The 17,613-nt window shown below is 34.5% G+C and overlaps 1 protein-coding gene across 1 annotated transcript; it reads left to right on the forward strand.

Annotated features, from left to right (window-relative positions):
- Window positions 1-10,228: 10,228 nt before the first annotated feature.
- Window positions 10,229-11,198, forward strand: OR52N4 (olfactory receptor family 52 subfamily N member 4). Its single transcript, NM_001388714.1, is given in 2 exon segments — window positions 10,229-10,403; window positions 10,405-11,198. Coding segments are annotated over 2 exon segments (969 nt in total).
- The last annotated feature ends 6,415 nt before the right edge of the window (window positions 11,199-17,613 follow it).

Raw genomic sequence — 17,613 nt, forward strand, 5'->3', positions numbered from 1 at the left:
AAAAGACCCCGAATAGCCAGGGGAATTTTAAAAAAGAAAACCATATCTGGGGGCATCACAATGCCAGATTTCAGGTTGTACTACAAAGCTGTGGTCATCAAGACAGTGTGGTACTGGCACAAAAACAGACACATGGATCAATGGAACAGAATAGAGAACCCAGAAGTGGACCCTCAACTTTATGGTCAACTAATATTCGATAAAGGAGGAAAGACTATCCATTGGAAGAAAGACGGTCTCTTCAATAAATGGTGCTGGGAAAATTGGACATCCACATGCAGAAGAATGAAACTAGACCACTCTCTTTCACCATACACAAAGATAAACTCAAAATGGATGAAAGATCTAAATGTGAGACAAGATTCCATCAAAATCCTAGAGGAGAACACAGGCAACATCCTTTTTGAACTCAGCCACAGTAACTTCTTGCAAGATACATCCACGAAGGCAAGAGAAACAAAAGCCAAAATGAACTATTGGGACTTCATCAAGATAAGAAGCTTTTGCACAGCAAAGGATACAGTCAACAAAACTCAAAGACAACCTACAGAACGGGAGACGGTATTTGCAAATGACGTATCAGATAAAGGACTAGTTTCCAAGATCTATAAAGAACTTATTAAACTCAACACCAAAGAAACAAACAATCCAATCATGAAATGGGCAAAATCATGAAGAGAAATCTCACGGAGGAAGACATAGACATGGCCAGCATGCACGTGAGAAAATGCTCTGCATCACTTGCCATCAGGGAAATACAAATCAAAACCACAATGAGATCCCACCTCACACCAGTGAGAATGGGGAAAATTAACAAGGCAGGAAACCACAAATGTTGGAGAGGATGCGGAGAAAAGGGAACCCTCATTACACTGTTGGTGGGAATGTGAACTGGTGCAGCCACTCTGGAAATCTGTGTGGAGGTTCCTCAAAGAGTTAAAAATATACCTGCCCTACGACCCAGCAATTGCACTGTTGGAGATTTACCCCAAAGATACAGATGCAATGAAACGCCGGGACACCTGCACCCCGATGTTTATAGCAGCAATGGCCACAATAGCCAAACTGTGGAAGGAGCCTCGGTGTCCATCGAAAGATGAATGGATAAAGAAGATGTGGTCTCTGTATACAATGGAATATTACTCAGCTATTAGAAATGACAAATACCCACCATTTGCTTCAACGTGGATGGAACTGGAGGGTATTATGCTGAATGAAATAAGTCAATCAGAGAAGGACAAACATTATATGTTCTCATTCATTTGGGGAATATAAATAATAGTGAAAGGGAATAGAAGGGAAGGGAGAAGAAATGGGTAGGAAATATCAGAAAGGGAGACAGAACATAAAGACTCCTAACTCTGGGAAACGAACTAGGGGTGGTGGAAGCGGAGGAGGGCGGGGGGTGGGGGTGAATGGGTGACGGGCACTGAGGGAGGCACTTGATGGGATGAGCACTGGGTGTTATTCTGTATTTTGGCAAATGAACACCAATAAAAAATAAATTTATTATTAAAAGAAAAGACCTGCGCTGAAGGCAGACACTTAACCAAGTGAGTCATCCAGGCAGCCCTAATATAGCTTTTCTTTTAAAAGGATACTGAAGTGTAAGATATGTTTAAATAAATTATATAGATCCACAATGACCTTTTATTCAATCCTATTAACCCTATTTTGGAATGACTATATAACATTAGATGAAAATATCAGTCTACAGTATGACCATTTTTTGTTAAAATATATAATAAATGCATATTAATACATTTACATTTATGCATTTTTAAAGTCAGGATAAAAACACACCAGATTCCTTCTAGGTTGTAGAACTATGACCGTTTTTGATATCCTTTAAAATACCTTTTTATTTTCCCAATATTCAAATGTACATTGGTATTAGTTTCATCTATTTTAAATAGATAAGAAATTAAATCAGTTATGTGCTTTTAATTATTGCTATCATCATGATTATTTTGGCTTTATATATTGATTTATCCATATTTGGGCACTAAGAATGGAAATTTCTTGCTCTTTTTCCTCATCCCATTGAGGTTATCATGATCTTCACACTAGCATGTGTGTTTCCAGGACTCTGTATGTTCCCTTGGGATATACAATGCACATTTTCCTTTAAAGTCTCAGTTCAATAGTACAGATATCAAGGAAGTTGGAGGTTGGCTCAACACAGCACATTTATTCTAGGATTATGATTTTCTTTGAATAAGACCCTAAATATCTGGACCAGACTTCATTCAGCTCACTATTTTACTATCCAGGAACAAAGGTATTTAAGGCATATAAAAGAGAGGATAATGACAGGATTTTGTTTTTCCTTTCTCCTTTTTTTTTTTTTTTTTTTTTGTAGGCAGTGAGAGAAAGTGGACAGGGGTTTTATATTAATTGCTTATTATTTTTCCAGAAATAAACCTGGTTTCATTCACATGATTAGAAGGCATAAGTATTGTGTGGGATGGGTTGTTCTTATTAAAGGTGTATTTTTCCAAATATAGCACTAAAATTTAGCATAATGTTATTGTGATTATGATCATCTGTGTTATTTCTCTACCTAATTAGGAATCCTTATTCAATAGTGGTGGAAGTTAGGTATGAATCACTCCTATGACAAGGAAAACAGAGAAGGGTTAGAAAATAGTTCTCTACAATTAGATCAATGACCAGATTACTCTTGCTTCTTACTTGTCCTCCCCCACTGGTCCTCCAAATCATAATGTAATTTTCCTTGATTATTTTCTAGAGAGACTGAGCTGTGACTTTGTTTCATTGACTTTGAGTATCAAAACAACAAAAAGGAAACTATCCTCATACAAAAAAAATATATGTATATAAAGATTGAAAATGTTCTAAAGAAAAAACAAATTTTCTAAACAAAAAGGTAAAAAATGAGGATAGACAGCAGGTGACATCAAGATTATGTTTTATAAGCTTGGTGCTAGTCATGTGTTTAATATTACTATTCCAGTAACCCTGTCTACATGCCAGCATAATATAAATCAAATTTCCTTGCAGAAAAAAATGAATTTTGATGCATCAAAATTCTTTTAAATTTGTTTTGAAAAAGAAACTGCTTAAGTTTGTAGTTAATATTTAGATCTTTAACTTAGATCTTGGAAAATTTTGCAAATATATTGAAGATAGGACCCAAATTATTGTGTAATCTTGAAGCAAGTTTTAGTAACTACAGCTATACAGATTTTTTAAAAAAGGAAATTGAAGAGTATAAAGAGAATGTTTATCTAGTATTTTTTAAAATACATCCTTCAAAATAAGTGCACTTGTAGACCCAGAAAAATATTTTCAGTTTTTAATTTAGTGGTTGGTATTTATGTTTTTCTTAACTCCTCTACTTGCTTCTTATACATGGATAAAGTTAAAATGCAATAGAGCTAAGGAAACGTACTTGGATACAAAAATATACTATCTTTTTCTCCAATCCAAGTAGTTCTTTCTTTGCAGAAATCAAGACACTGAACTAATACTGCCCACTCTTGCTATGGGACTCTAAGTCCAAATCTGCAGTATTGTATTGTGCACATGCTATTTACAATATAAATGTATAAGCAATGATGAACATCACATTCAGAGACACTGTTCAATGTACTAAAATGGGACAGAAGGGAAAATAATAGTGATCCTATTGACTAGTTAATGCTAAGTTTTAATGTAATTAAAATGATTTTATGAATCTTTTTATTGCAACTATAATTGTGTGTGCATATATACATTTTTAAACGTATATTTCTCTTAATTATATATATATATATATATATATATATATATATATATATATAAAACAAAACTCAGAACATATAATGCTAACTGTAGATATAAATTGTGAATATACCAAGTTTAAAGATAAAAGCTTATCGGGAATTTTGGTCTTCAAAAAGAAACATTTTCTTTATATTGTCAAGGTCATATTTTATTCTTTTACACAAAATGAAAATTAACACACTGCTTGGAATTCCAAAGCTAAAATTTTAAATTATGAATAACACCTTACTTTATTTTTATTTTTATTTTTTTATAACTTTATTTTTTATTGGTGTTCAATTTGCCAACATATAGAATAACACCCAGTACTCAACACCTTACTTTAAATAGAAAATTGCAAGTCAGCTTAACAAGCTACCATATGATTTAAATGTGAATTTCAGAAGTCGTCCTTTTAAAACTTTCCCTTTGTACTAATAAAGTGAGAAAGTGAATTTAAGTGTTTTTATGGTTTGGATTGTAAAAAAAAAAACCTTATCAAACCTGGAAATAAAACAATTTGATGCAATTAGGTTTAATGACACATCGTCAAGATTTTCTTTCCCCAAAGTCATCTTGACCTAAGTGTTTTACTTTGAATTCTCTTTTTCTGATATTAGTATCTTCTCCACAATTCTTTGGTATCCTATTTACTTAAAAAATGTGTGTGTGTGTGTGTGTGTGTGTTTGTACACAGTTTTAAACTTTTGTGTATAGCTTTCATTCTATATACTCTTTTGTATTGCATATATAATTTTAAAAAGTTTTTTGAATTATGTTTAAATTAATGGGTAGTTTGCATAATCCATATTTACTGACCAATTGATATATTTGTTCCACCTTTGTAATCTGACTTTTTCTTCCCATTTCTTTATGATTTCTTTGTTTTCCTAATCTATCATAGGAATGTTTTATTTATTTATCTTCCCTAGTAGCCTTGAGGAAGATGTCTTGTGTTTTTTTTTTCCTGTAGTAGTTTCTAGTATGCATTCCAAGTAATAATATTTAGATTATAGTTTACTAATTACAAAATTCATGTTAAAAATGTTATTTATTTATTCATTAACTTATCCATTTATTTTAAAAATTTATTATCTTTCATGTACCAGATGGTTTGCTAGACACTGAGGATGTAACTATAAATACAAACTGCCCTTAATATCAATAGTTTCATTGAATTGTTGAGAATTTCCACATTTCAATTGATGTTTATAGTATTGTGAGGTAAATAAAATGCAAGATAATTCCTCAAGCAAAACAATTCCTTACCTCTAATCATGGCTCTTTGTAACTACATTAAGATTAATTAGAGGATGTGTCACTAATATCACATCCAAGAGACATTTGGTTTCTCCTGAAGTTTTCCTTTGAATAATGAATAGGAATTAGTTCCATCTGAGGGAGGCCCCCAGAGGAGAGCAACAAAAGGACAGAGGACTTTGATCCTGAAGCCAAGAGTATCAGTGCGATGAGAGTAGGAACACTGTTCCTTCCATTTTGATCCTTCAGAATCCTATTCATGCTTCGGGTCTAAGATCACTTGGTCTTTTCTCTTAGAAGGTTCTCCTGAGACTGGGCGGGATACACAGGTGCTTCTGTGACACCCAGTATAATTCTACAATTACAATGATCTGAGAAGAGGTCCTTGAAGAGCATGCTTATTCCCATGTTCAACCTGTGTTTCCTTGCTATTCCAAATCAAGTTACCTTTTGACAAATCTGCTTTGTCCCCTCTTGACATCATATGTGATGCAGAATTTCCATGTGACTATTTTCCCTATTTGATGATGATTTTAGAATAGTCAGTTTTTCAATGGAGGGGAGAATCAATATTTCCTTTGATGGAACACAGAAGAGAACTTATTTAGTAGCAAATTCAATTGCTTTCCATGAAGTTAACTTTTGTACACCTGCCAAAATTGCTGTCAGTATGAGAAGAATAGGTATTGAGCATTTAAAATGTGGTAGTATGTTTTACCATGCTATCTCCTTCATTTTCTCAGCAAAATGTTTCTTCTGTTCTTGATAAAATATAATATACACATGCAATTATATCTTGAGGAATTCTTACAACCTGAAACACATATACCTCATGACTGGTATACAGAAAAAGAATATTCACAGCACTTCACAAGACCCCTCTACATATGCTTCCTTCCATTTTCCATTCTCTCCCCTTTACGGGGAACATTCTCCTGTTGCTAATAGCTTAGATTAGTTTGATCCATTTTTGTATTTTTTTATAAATTCAAACATGACACACTATTTTGTGTCTGGTTTTTAAATTAAACATCTATGTTGTATACACAGCTGTGGACTGTTTATTCTTTGTTATATAGAATTTCATTGCGGGAAGGGACCAAATTTTATGCACCCAATCTAACTATATTAGACATTTAGGTATTTTCCAGGTTTTATTACTAATATATTATAATTGTGTTGCAGTAAGCATTCTTGTTGATATGTTCTGGTAAAAATATGTATATATTTTTGTTGGGAATGGAACTGATGGTAATACACATATTCATCATCATTACCAGATAAGCCCAAAATAGTTCAAATCTACATTCCTACCAGCCATTGTTTCATATTTTCACCAATACTTGGTATTTTTAGTGTTTTACATTGTAATTTTTAGTTTGATATGTATTGCTATGTCATGAGAAATTAAATTTCCATTTATTTCCCTAATAACTATAAAAATTATTTTCTACTTACATGTTTATTGGTATTTTTTGTTCCTCTTTTATGAAATGTATGAATAACCTGTTCCTCTCCATTACTTTATTATTTTTGTAGGAGTATTTCATGTATTTCAATTATGAAATTTTTGTTGACTATATGGATTGCAAATATCCCCTGTTTACCTGTGGCTTGTCTTTTCACACTTTTAGCAGTGTCTTTCAAATAAAACTCTTAATGGTAATTTAATTTAATCAATATTTTTTTATGACTGGCAATTTTTGTGTCCTGTTTTCAAATCTTTGCCTACTCCAAATACCAAAGGAGAAGTGTGTTTTGAATTTCTCATTTAGCTTTAATATTTTTCTGAGATTGTTTTTGTGTATGACATGATTTAGGGAACAAGGTGTGTTTCTTTTTCTTCACACATATATCCATTGACTCAGTAATATTTATTGAAAATACCGGCTTTTTTTTTGAAAGTCGCTTGAATTATTTATTTTTACTGTGTTTAGTTGTGTTATCATTGTGATACACAGTTTCATATTCTGTTTGTATTCAATTTTATAGTTTGCTTTTTTTGGGGGCGGGGGCTCAATTAGAGTAAGCTCTAGACCCAACTTGGGGCTTGAACTCATAATCCTGAGATCAAGAGTCACAAAGTCTACCACCTAAGCTATCCAAGACCCCTTTAAAAATGTCTTTTATTCATAATCTGTTTCCTTTGTCAGAAATTAGATGGCTTAAATGTTTGTTTCAGTATTTGCTTTCTGAACTGTATTTCTTACAATAGTATTTTTATCTGTATTTAAAAGGATAGGTAATCTGATTTTTAAGGAAGTTACATAAATTGTCCACATGTATACCTTTAGGAATTGGAAAGATGGGGTTAAAATCCATATAACTCACCAAGACACAATTGTCCAGATCTGATCTTAGGGACATTGAAAGAGCAAAAACACCTCAAAGAGATTTAAAATGAATTATAAAAATCAGCTCTGAAGCCAAGGTATTCTTTCTAATATATTGGTGAAATTTCTATTGTATTAGTTGACAATTTTCCTTTTAAAAACATATTTTATTTAAATTCAATTTGCCAACACAGAGTATAACACCCAGTGCTCATCTCAAGTGCCCTCCTTAGTGCATGTCACCCAGTTACCCCATCCTGCCACCCACCTCCCCTTCTACAGCCCTTTGTTTGTTTCCCAGAGTCAGGAGTCTCTCATGGTTTGTCTTCCTCTCTAATTTTTCCCCACTCACTTTCCCTCCTTTCCCTTATAGTCCCTTTAGTTGATAATTTTCTATGGAAAATCATACCCACTTTTTCCTATTTCTGGTCATTGTAGTGTTACTAGGAAGGTGGTTAATGGAAACCAATGAGGTTGTTTGTGAAACTTGACCAGAGTTCCTTTCCTTTCAGGAAGAAGAAATCTTTCATAAATTGTTTCTGAAGCCCGCTAACTAAATGATTATTTACCATTCTAATCAGTTTCCATCTCCCCTTAATTCTTACTTTGCTTACTTTTGAGCAGAGATGATAATATCTCAAAGTTTTCCACATCTTTTTTCTGCCCTCTCTGCTGGGTGCTGGGGAATATTCCCACCGAGGAGCAGAAGGAGGATTCTGACTTTTTCACTGCTTAGTAAGTCTTCCAAACATCACAGAGTTCACTCCTGACCCTCTGGATTCTTGTGAATTCTTTATTATTTACTCTCCATTACCAAGGAATTTCCTAGTATCTGATAACTACAAGATTCTTTATGATCTAGCCCTGGTCAGTTCATACTTACTATTTATTCCCTTAATACTGATGAATTCTCATGGACTTAATTGATTTAATTTTTGTTTGTTTCCTTGTTTTTGTTTTTGCTTTGATTTATATACTTTTATATATTGACTTTTTCCTCTGGAATTCCTTTTACAAATGTATCACCCTTATACCTTATCTTACTTCAAAATAGACATCAAACACCTTCTCTTCAACGTGGTCCTTCTTGACAATTACCAGTGCTTCAAAAATGTACATCCACTCTACTAATGTAGTCTTTATTTTGGGCCTTGCACATACTTCTATTTTAGTTTTTGTTATATTTCCTGTGATTGTTTGTGTGCCTTTTGGTCTCTCCATTAAACTCCGAATTCTTTAAAGTATGAAACTGTATATGGTTCCTTACATGACCACATTGTAAGTGCTCATTGAATATTTATGAGAAAGGAAAAGATTAATGAAAGAACAAGATGTCATTTATCCACCCTCAATATTTAGTAATTTGAAAATGAAGTTTAGATGTTAATACAGAATTTCAGATTAATTAATTTTTCTCTTGGATGAGAAATGAATTTGATGCATGGCTAGAAGTATTAAATTTCATTTATATTGGCTAGTTTCATTGCTAAAGTTATGAAAAAATGTAAAGCAAGTCAGAAAGAACAGATGGGTACAATCTACCAGTGATGGATTCAGCATCCTAAGCAATATTAGCTGTTCTTTAGGTATAACTAGAAGTTTATTTTGCATGTAAATTCAAAGCATTCCTATAAATGCATATAGCCAAGTATGGGACAAAAATAAGATGTCTTAAAAGTGAGAAGAGTGAATTAAAAATTTTATTGAATTGGGAGACTCCAAGTTCCATTGAGGATTAATATTTTAATATTTACAAATGCTGGGGATCCCTGGGTGGCTCAGCGGTTTGGCGCCTGCCTTTGGCCCCGGGCTCGATTCTGGAGTCGCTGGATCGAGTCCCACGTCGGGCACCCAGCATGGGGTCTGCTTCTCCCTTTGCCTGTGTCTCTGCCTGTCTCTCTCCCTCTCTCTCAAATAAATAAATAAATAAATAAATAAATAAATAAATAAATAAATAACTATTTAAGAAATATATTTACAAATGCTTCAAACAGTACCTTAGTAATCAAAAACAATTATTGGCTAATTAACAGTATGAACAAAACATAATCATATCTGTTGGTTCATTGGTGATGTAAACAGAGAATTCTTTTTAGATCACATCAATAGAGATACGCATATAGTTATAAATTGGTAAGTAGAGTATTCTAAAATAATCCCTAGAAGTCCTAACAGAGTTATACTTGATTAAAACTTTGACAATGGGAATCTTTATTTTTTTATTTTTTTTTTATGATAGTCACAGAGAGAGAGAGAGAGAGGCAGAGACACAGGCAGAGGGAGAAGCAGGCTCCATGCACCTGGAGCCCGACGTGGGATTTGATCCCGGGTCTCCAGGATCGCACCCTGGGCCAAAGGCAGGCGCTAAACTGCTGCGCCACCCAGGGATCCCCGGAATCTTTATTTTTTAAAGATTTTATTTATTTATTCATGAGAGACACACACAGACAGAGAGGTAGAGACACAGGCAGAGGGAGAATCAGGCTCCATGTAGAGAGCTGGAGGTGGGACTCGATCACGGGTCTCCAGGATCAGGCCCTGGGCTGAAGGTAGCGCTAAACCTCTGAGGCACCCGGGCTGCCTGACAATGGGAATCTTTTAAAAAAAAATGTAGGATCAGTGTCTGTGATGAAAACTTGGATTGTTTAACAAGAATTTGTTAGATGAACATATACCTTAATTAATAAACAACAAATAGACAAAAAAAAACCCTACTCTGTAGACCTCAGAAAATTTGGCTGATCATTAAAATGCATCATGGAATTTTAAAATGTGGGTGTGAGAGGGAGACAGTATCCATAAGTTATATTTTTCTTTTCTTTTTCTTATTCTAGGAAAACTCACATGAATTTTAGGCCTAATTAATCATGATAATATTGAATAAAACAAACTGGACCCTGGTCTCATTCATTCTTAATGGAGTCCCAGGACTGGAAGACATGCATGTGTGGATTTCCTTCCCATTCTTCTCCATGTATATTGTGGCCATGGTAGGGAATTGTGGGCTGTTATACCTCATCTACTATGAGGATTCATTGCACAGACAGACCTATGTATTACTTTTTAGCCATGCTTTCTCTTACTGATATTGTCATGTGCTCTAGTACAATTCCTAAAGCTCTCTGTATCTTCTGGTTTCATCTCAAGGACATTGGCTTTAATGAATGTTTGCTCCAGATGTTCTTCATCCATACCTTCACAGGGATGGAGTCTGGAGTGCTTATGCTCATGGCTCTGGACCGCTATGTGGCCATCTGCTACCCTCTGCGGTACTCAACTATCCTCACCAATCATGTCATTGCAAAGGTTGGGCTTGCTACTTTCCTGAGAGGGGTGTTGCTCATCATTCCCTTCACTTTCCTCACGAAGCGCCTGTCCTACTGCAGAGGCAATATAATTCCCCACACCTACTGTGACCACATGTCTGTAGCCAAATTGTCTTGTGGCAATGTCAAGGTCAATGCCATCTATGGTCTGATGGTTGCCCTCCTAATTGGTGGCTTTGACATCCTGTGCATCACAATCTCCTACACCATGATCCTCCGGGCAGTGGTCAGCCTCTCTTCAGCAGATGCTCGACAGAAGGCCTTCAGCACCTGCACTGCTCACATCTGTGCCATTGTTTTCTCCTACAGTCCAGCCTTCTTCTCTTTCTTTTCCCACCACTTTGGGGGCCACACAATCCCTCCCTCTTGCCACATCATTGTGGCCAATATTTATCTGCTCTTGCCTCCCACTATGAACCCTATTGTTTATGGGGTGAAAACCAAGCAGATACGAGACCGTGTCATAAGGATCCTTTCAGGGTCTAAGGACATCAAATCCCATGGCATATAGAAGAGACTTAAAAAAAAAAAAAAAGACAATTTCATGACAGAGTGGAGCTCCTATTTAGTCAGGAGATAAAAAATATTTTGAGAAGTACTATTTTGGTCATGGAGTTAGAGCATATTGATTGATGCATTTCTACATACATATCCTGAAAATCTTAAATGGACTGCCAAACAAACTTTCTATGAAATATTTTTCCTTCTCAGCTTTGTGCGAAAGAATACATATCCTTGAACAAACACTAATTACACCATTTTCATTAAAAAATAAAACAAAAGTAGGTGATCCTGTTTCCAAACAAATTACAATTTCTATATTTAAAGCCAGTTGTTTTCTTCCCCTGGAAAATATATGGCATATACTTTTAATCACTACTAAAATATTTTTAATGACTCCTCCCTGAAAGAGAAGCTATAAAGTATTCTATGCATGAAGTCATTAATGTAATGAATTTTAAGTCTCTGGATGTCTGAGAGAATCTGGCTGAAGAGGTCTCTCCTAGCAATGACACACACGTTTTTCTACTACACAGACTGATCTGCTATCCAGTTTTCTTCAAGAGGATCTTTGAAAGAACACAGTCTGGAGGTTGAGGTAGATAGATGTCTTAACGAATGTAACAAACAATATAATGTTTTGTAAGCAGCATGAGAAGGGGTCAAAATCAACTGCTTCCTCTTATCTGCAATTGTGAACATAATAAATAAAACCAAATATTTCATTCTAATATTTAAGATTCTTTTAAATTAATGAACAAATGGAAGACTGAAGGAAATAGTACTTTTATATTAATGTTTCACGATCTAAGCCAATTTTGTAAGAAATATAGAATAAACTGAATCATTATTCTTATATCTCTCTGTCCAGCTTAAAAGAATACATGTTATTTTTGCCCAGTTTAGTTAACTATACCAATGAAATTGCATTTAATTATTTAATTAGTCCTTTTTTACATTCTCAAATTTTGGAATCTTACAGAATACCAACCCGTAAGATATAACCACTTTCCACTTTTTACCCTGTTTCTCTGCTTCACTCTGATATCAAAACTTCTAGAACAAGTGTTGTTTCAATTGTATTTTATACATACAGAGCAAGCAGAGACTGAAGAGAGAGGAAGACCACCCCAGATTGGTAGGTGGCAGTTTAAATAAGCAAGAGAACATACATACAAGACTTGTCTTGCACGATGAGTAGCTCTCTGCACCTGCTTGCTGGAATCTTAGGAGTGTATATGGAGGCATTCCCTGTGTTCAGTCACATATACCATCCAGAATGGTCTCAGCAATACATAACTGTCCTAAATTTGTGTCCTTAAGGTAGCATCTAGTGTGGGAGAGGTAAGTGGAATGCATAATCCAAGGACAGGGGAAAGCATAAGGAGCCTACAATTGCCTAGGTCCAGTGCTCAGGTCAACCTGGGATCGTGCCCTCTTGACAACCTCTTCAAAGAACAAATTAGCATTTTCTTTCCCTTTACTTTATCAACCTGAAATCATTCTCCCCCTAATTGGTCAGATCCATCACCTGAAATTGATTTTTTCAATATCAGCAGTGGCTTCCATGTTAACAAATTAAATAGGCCTCTTTCTGGTCTCATCTAACTCTATCTCCTAGGAATATCAAATGCAATTCCGTATTCTTGATAACTTGAAACATTTGCACTATTTTACTTCAGAAGCACTTTACATTTTATGATTTTCATCACTCCTGTTTAATAGGAAGACACACAAATAGCCAACAGATATGAAAAGATGCTCAGCATCACTAATCATTAGAGAGACCCAAATCAAAACCACAATGAGATTTCACTTCTTATCTTGTTAGGATAGGAATTATAAGATCAACCAAGGAGTTGTAGGTGAGGTTGTAGAAAAATTAGAACCCATGTCTGGAAATGTCAGTGGAAATGAAAAATTTTACAGAAACTATGGAAAACAATATGGAGGTTCCTCAAGAAATTAAAAATAGAATTACTGTATGATCTAAAATTCCACTTCTGGATGTTTAGCCAAAAGAATTGAAAAATAAGATCTCAATGACATATATGTATTCTTATGTTCATTGCAGCATTATTCACAATATCCAAGGTATTGAAGTAACCTAAAGGTCCACAGATAGATGAATAGGTAAAGAAATATAGTATATACATACAATGAAATATTATTCAGACATAAAAGGAAACTGTCATATGCTGCATCATGGATAACTCTTGAGGATATTATGCTTAGTGAAATAAATCAGTCACACAAGAATAAACATTTCAATGATTCCATTTAAATGAGATATTTTAATATAGTTAAGCCCATAAAAGTAGAAAGTATAATGGTAGTTATCTTTATTATAATAATATATAAAATTATATATAAAACTATTCATTGCCAATAAAGAAATTTTTAAAAATCCAATTAAATGAAGGGACATACAATATTCATGGATGAAGAGGTACCAGTTTTCCCCAAAGTGATACACAGGAGTGTTGCAATTCCTATAAAAATTTCAGCAAGACTTGTGTTAATATACACAAAATTATTCTAAAATTTACTTGAAATATCAAAGGAATAACAATAGCTAAAGCAATTGAAAGTACATAATGAAATGAGGAAGGAGTCTTTGCAATTTCAAGACTTACATAGCTACAATATCAAGACTGTGGTATTAGTAGAGGATAGGTATTTCGATCAATGGAACAGAATAGAGAACCTAGAAATAGACCCTCTCATATATGTCCAAACAGTTTTAGACACTGAAACAAAAAAAATCAATAAAGGAAATGTAGCCTTTCAAAAAAGTTTGCTGGAAGGTTGGACATCGATAGGCAAACAAATAAAAAAATACTATTGACCTAAATCAAGATTGGACATTGATTGTACCTACACACTAACTCAAAATAATGGGTCATGAACTTAAATGTAAAAATTGAAGCTCTAAAACATTTTAAAAAGCAATGGGATAAATCTTTAATATCCAGGGCTAAGCAGAGTTCTTAGACTTGACATCAAAGTGAAAAATTAAACCATATTAAAATTTTTAACAAACATTTTGCTCTGTGAAAGACCTTATTAAGAGGATGAAAAGACAAGCTACAGAACGGGAAAAATGTTTTTAAGACTTATCCAACACATAAAGTTCAGGGTCCACTTCTGGATTCTCTATTCTGTTCCACTGATCTATATGTCTGTTTTTGTGCCAGTACCACACTGTCTTGATGACCACAGCTTTGTAGTACAACCTGAAATCTGGCATTGTGATGCCCCCAGATATGGTTTTCTTTTTTAAAATTCCCCTGGCTATATCAGAAAGGGAGACAGAACGTAAAGACTGCTAACTCTGGGAAACGAACTAGGGGTGGTGGAAGGGGAGGAGGGCGGGGGGTGGGAGTGAATGGGTGACGGGCACTGGGGGTTATTCTGTATGTTAGTAAATTGAACACCAATAAAAAATAAATTAAAAAAAAAAGACTTATCCAACACACACACACACATGCACAGTTACATACAAACACACACACATTCATGGTAAAAAAAAAAAAAAAATCCAGTTAGAAAATAAACAAAAAATATACATAGACATTTCATTGAAAAGGACATACAAATGGCAAACAGACACATAGAAAAACTGAATTTTATTTCACTCATATGTAGAATTTATGAAACAAAAGAGATGAACATAAGAGAAGGGAAGGAAAAATAAGATAAAAAGTGAGAGGGAGGCAAACCATAAGAGACCCTTAACTATAGGAAACAAAGGGAGGTTTGCTGGAAGTGAGATGGGTGGGAGGATGGGGTAATTGGATAGGATGATGGGCATTAAGGAGGGCACCTGATGTAATAATGAGCAATGCATGTTATATGCAACTGATGAATCACTAAATTCTACCCCCGAAATTAATAATACACTGTATGTTAACTAATTTTAATTTTAATTAAACATTTTAAATGGTCATCATCGTTAGCCATATACAAATAACATTTAAATTGAGATAGAATGTCACTATATAACCATGACACAGGATAAAATTAAACATACTAACAACATGAAATTCTGTTAAGAGTATGGAAAAACTGAATCACTAATATATTACTGGTAGGCATATAAAACAGGGCAGCCATTATGAAAATATTTTGGCAGTTACTTAAGATAATACTGGAATAATTATTTAACTAATAATTTAGTTATACTCTAATAATTTAGCAGTTATACTCTTGAGCATTTATCCCAGAAAAATACTTGTATTCACACAAAAACCAATAAACTATGAGTGACTTGAGTGACAATGGCAAAATAGTAATATTAAAAAGTTTGTCCAATAAAAGAAATGGATAAGCTAGATATGTAGCCATAAGAAGAAGATGAGATCTTGCCATTTGAGGCAATATGGATGGATCTAGAGGGTATTACACTAAGTGAAATAAGTTAGACTGAGAAAGACAAACACATATGATTTCACCTATATCACCTATATGTGGAATCCTAAAAAACAAATGGGAATAAAAGGTACAACATAGGGAATGTAGTCAATGTTATTATAATAAATAGTGTTGTATGATGACAGAGGGTAGCTACAATTGTGGTAAGTATAGCATAATGTAATAGAAATATTGAATCACTATATTGTACATCTGAAACTTATACAACATTGTGTGTCAACTATTCGAATTAAAGAAAGAAAAAGAAAGAAAAAGCAATAAAAAACAAAGCACTTGCACATATATATGTAGAAGCATATGGGAATAGCCCACATACTTAACTCATTAAAACTCAGATAAATTCTCTTTCAACTAACATCTTTTTTCATTAAGATCTGGGGTACTTGGGTGGGTCAGTGGTTGAGCACCTTTATTTTAATCTCAGTTCATCTCAGGGTTGTGAGATCAAGCCCCATGTTGGGCTCTACCCTGGGTGTGAAGTCTAACAAACAAACAAACAAACAAAAAAACAAACAACCCCCCCCCCCACAAGATCTAAGTGTATGTAAACTTACATTTAAAAGCATATGGTATTGGCCCTATGGTTAACTCAGTGAAACCTACATTGGGTATAGACTGTCTTTCAGGTAACATCTTAATTGGTTAAGATATAAGTGTTTCGTGTGTCTACTTCTGTGTAGAAGCCTGGGGAATAGATCTATGCTAAACTCTAAAACTACACTGCACAGGGGCACCTAGGTAGTGGCTCATTTGATTAAGCAACTGCCTTTGGCTCAGAACATGATCCCAATGTTATGGTATCCAGTTCCCCCACATAGGGCACTCTCCTTAGTGGGGTGTCTGCTACTCTCTTCCTCTGACTCTCCCTGCTGCTCATGCTCTTACTTACTACTCATGCTATCTCTAAATAAATAAATAAATAAATAGATAAATAAATAAATAAATCTTTACAAAAACAACCCATGCTGCACAAAAACAATTATTTACAAATAAATAAAAAAAAACCAACTTAATATCAGTAAGAGCTTTGTGACTTTTCAAAAATTGTCATAAAAGTCATTGAATGTAAAATTTACCATTTAGAAAAAAAGATTTATTTTAAAGAGAGAGAATTAGAGAGAGCATGAGTGGTGGAAGAGGTAGAGGGAAGGAATCTTCAAGAAGACTCCCCTATGAAGGCAGAGCCTGAGGCAGGGGTCAATCTCAGGACCCATGAGATCACAACCCATGTGATCATGATATGAGCCCAAACCAAGAGTCTGACACTTAACCAACTGAGACACCGAGGAACCCCCAAATTTACCATTTTACTTATGTTAAATATACCATTCAGTGGTTTTTAGTACATTCATAGTGCTATGCAACTATCACCCCTATCTAATTCCAGAATATTTTAATTATCTCCCCCCAAAAGCCTATATATTTCAAGATTTTATTTATTTATTCGAGAAACAGATAGAGGGAGGTAGAGACACAGAGGGAGAAGCAGGCTCCACGCCAGAAGCCCAACGTGGGACTCGATCCCGAGTTCCTAGGATCACACCCTGGGCTGAAGGTGGAGCTAAATCGCCGAGCCACCGGGGCTGCCCAAAAAGCCTATATATTTAAGCAGTCATCTCCTTCCCCCTGCCCAGGGCAACCGAATATTTACTTTCTATTCTATGGATTTGCCTATTCTTAATATTTCATATAAATGGAATAACATAATATGTGGCTATCTGCCTCTGAATTGTTTGACCTAGCCTAAAGTTTGAAGGTTCATGTTGTTTGATCTCTTTTTTATGCATACTGCACTGCCTTGGAGACAACTAAGAACTCAATCATATTATTTGATTAGAGTCATTAAAAAATAAGATAATAAAAGAAAAAATGGTTAGATGTGTGAGTGACCGAAACATTCTGTGCTAAGTGCTTTCACCATGTGTCCTACAAGACCTCACATGGAAAGAAAACTCTACAGAATTAAAATAACTCACTTTTATTACAATTTC

Source organism: Canis lupus, chromosome 21, assembly GCF_011100685.1.
Source record: "Canis lupus familiaris isolate Mischka breed German Shepherd chromosome 21, alternate assembly UU_Cfam_GSD_1.0, whole genome shotgun sequence".
Lineage (NCBI taxonomy): Eukaryota > Metazoa > Chordata > Mammalia > Carnivora > Canidae > Canis > Canis lupus.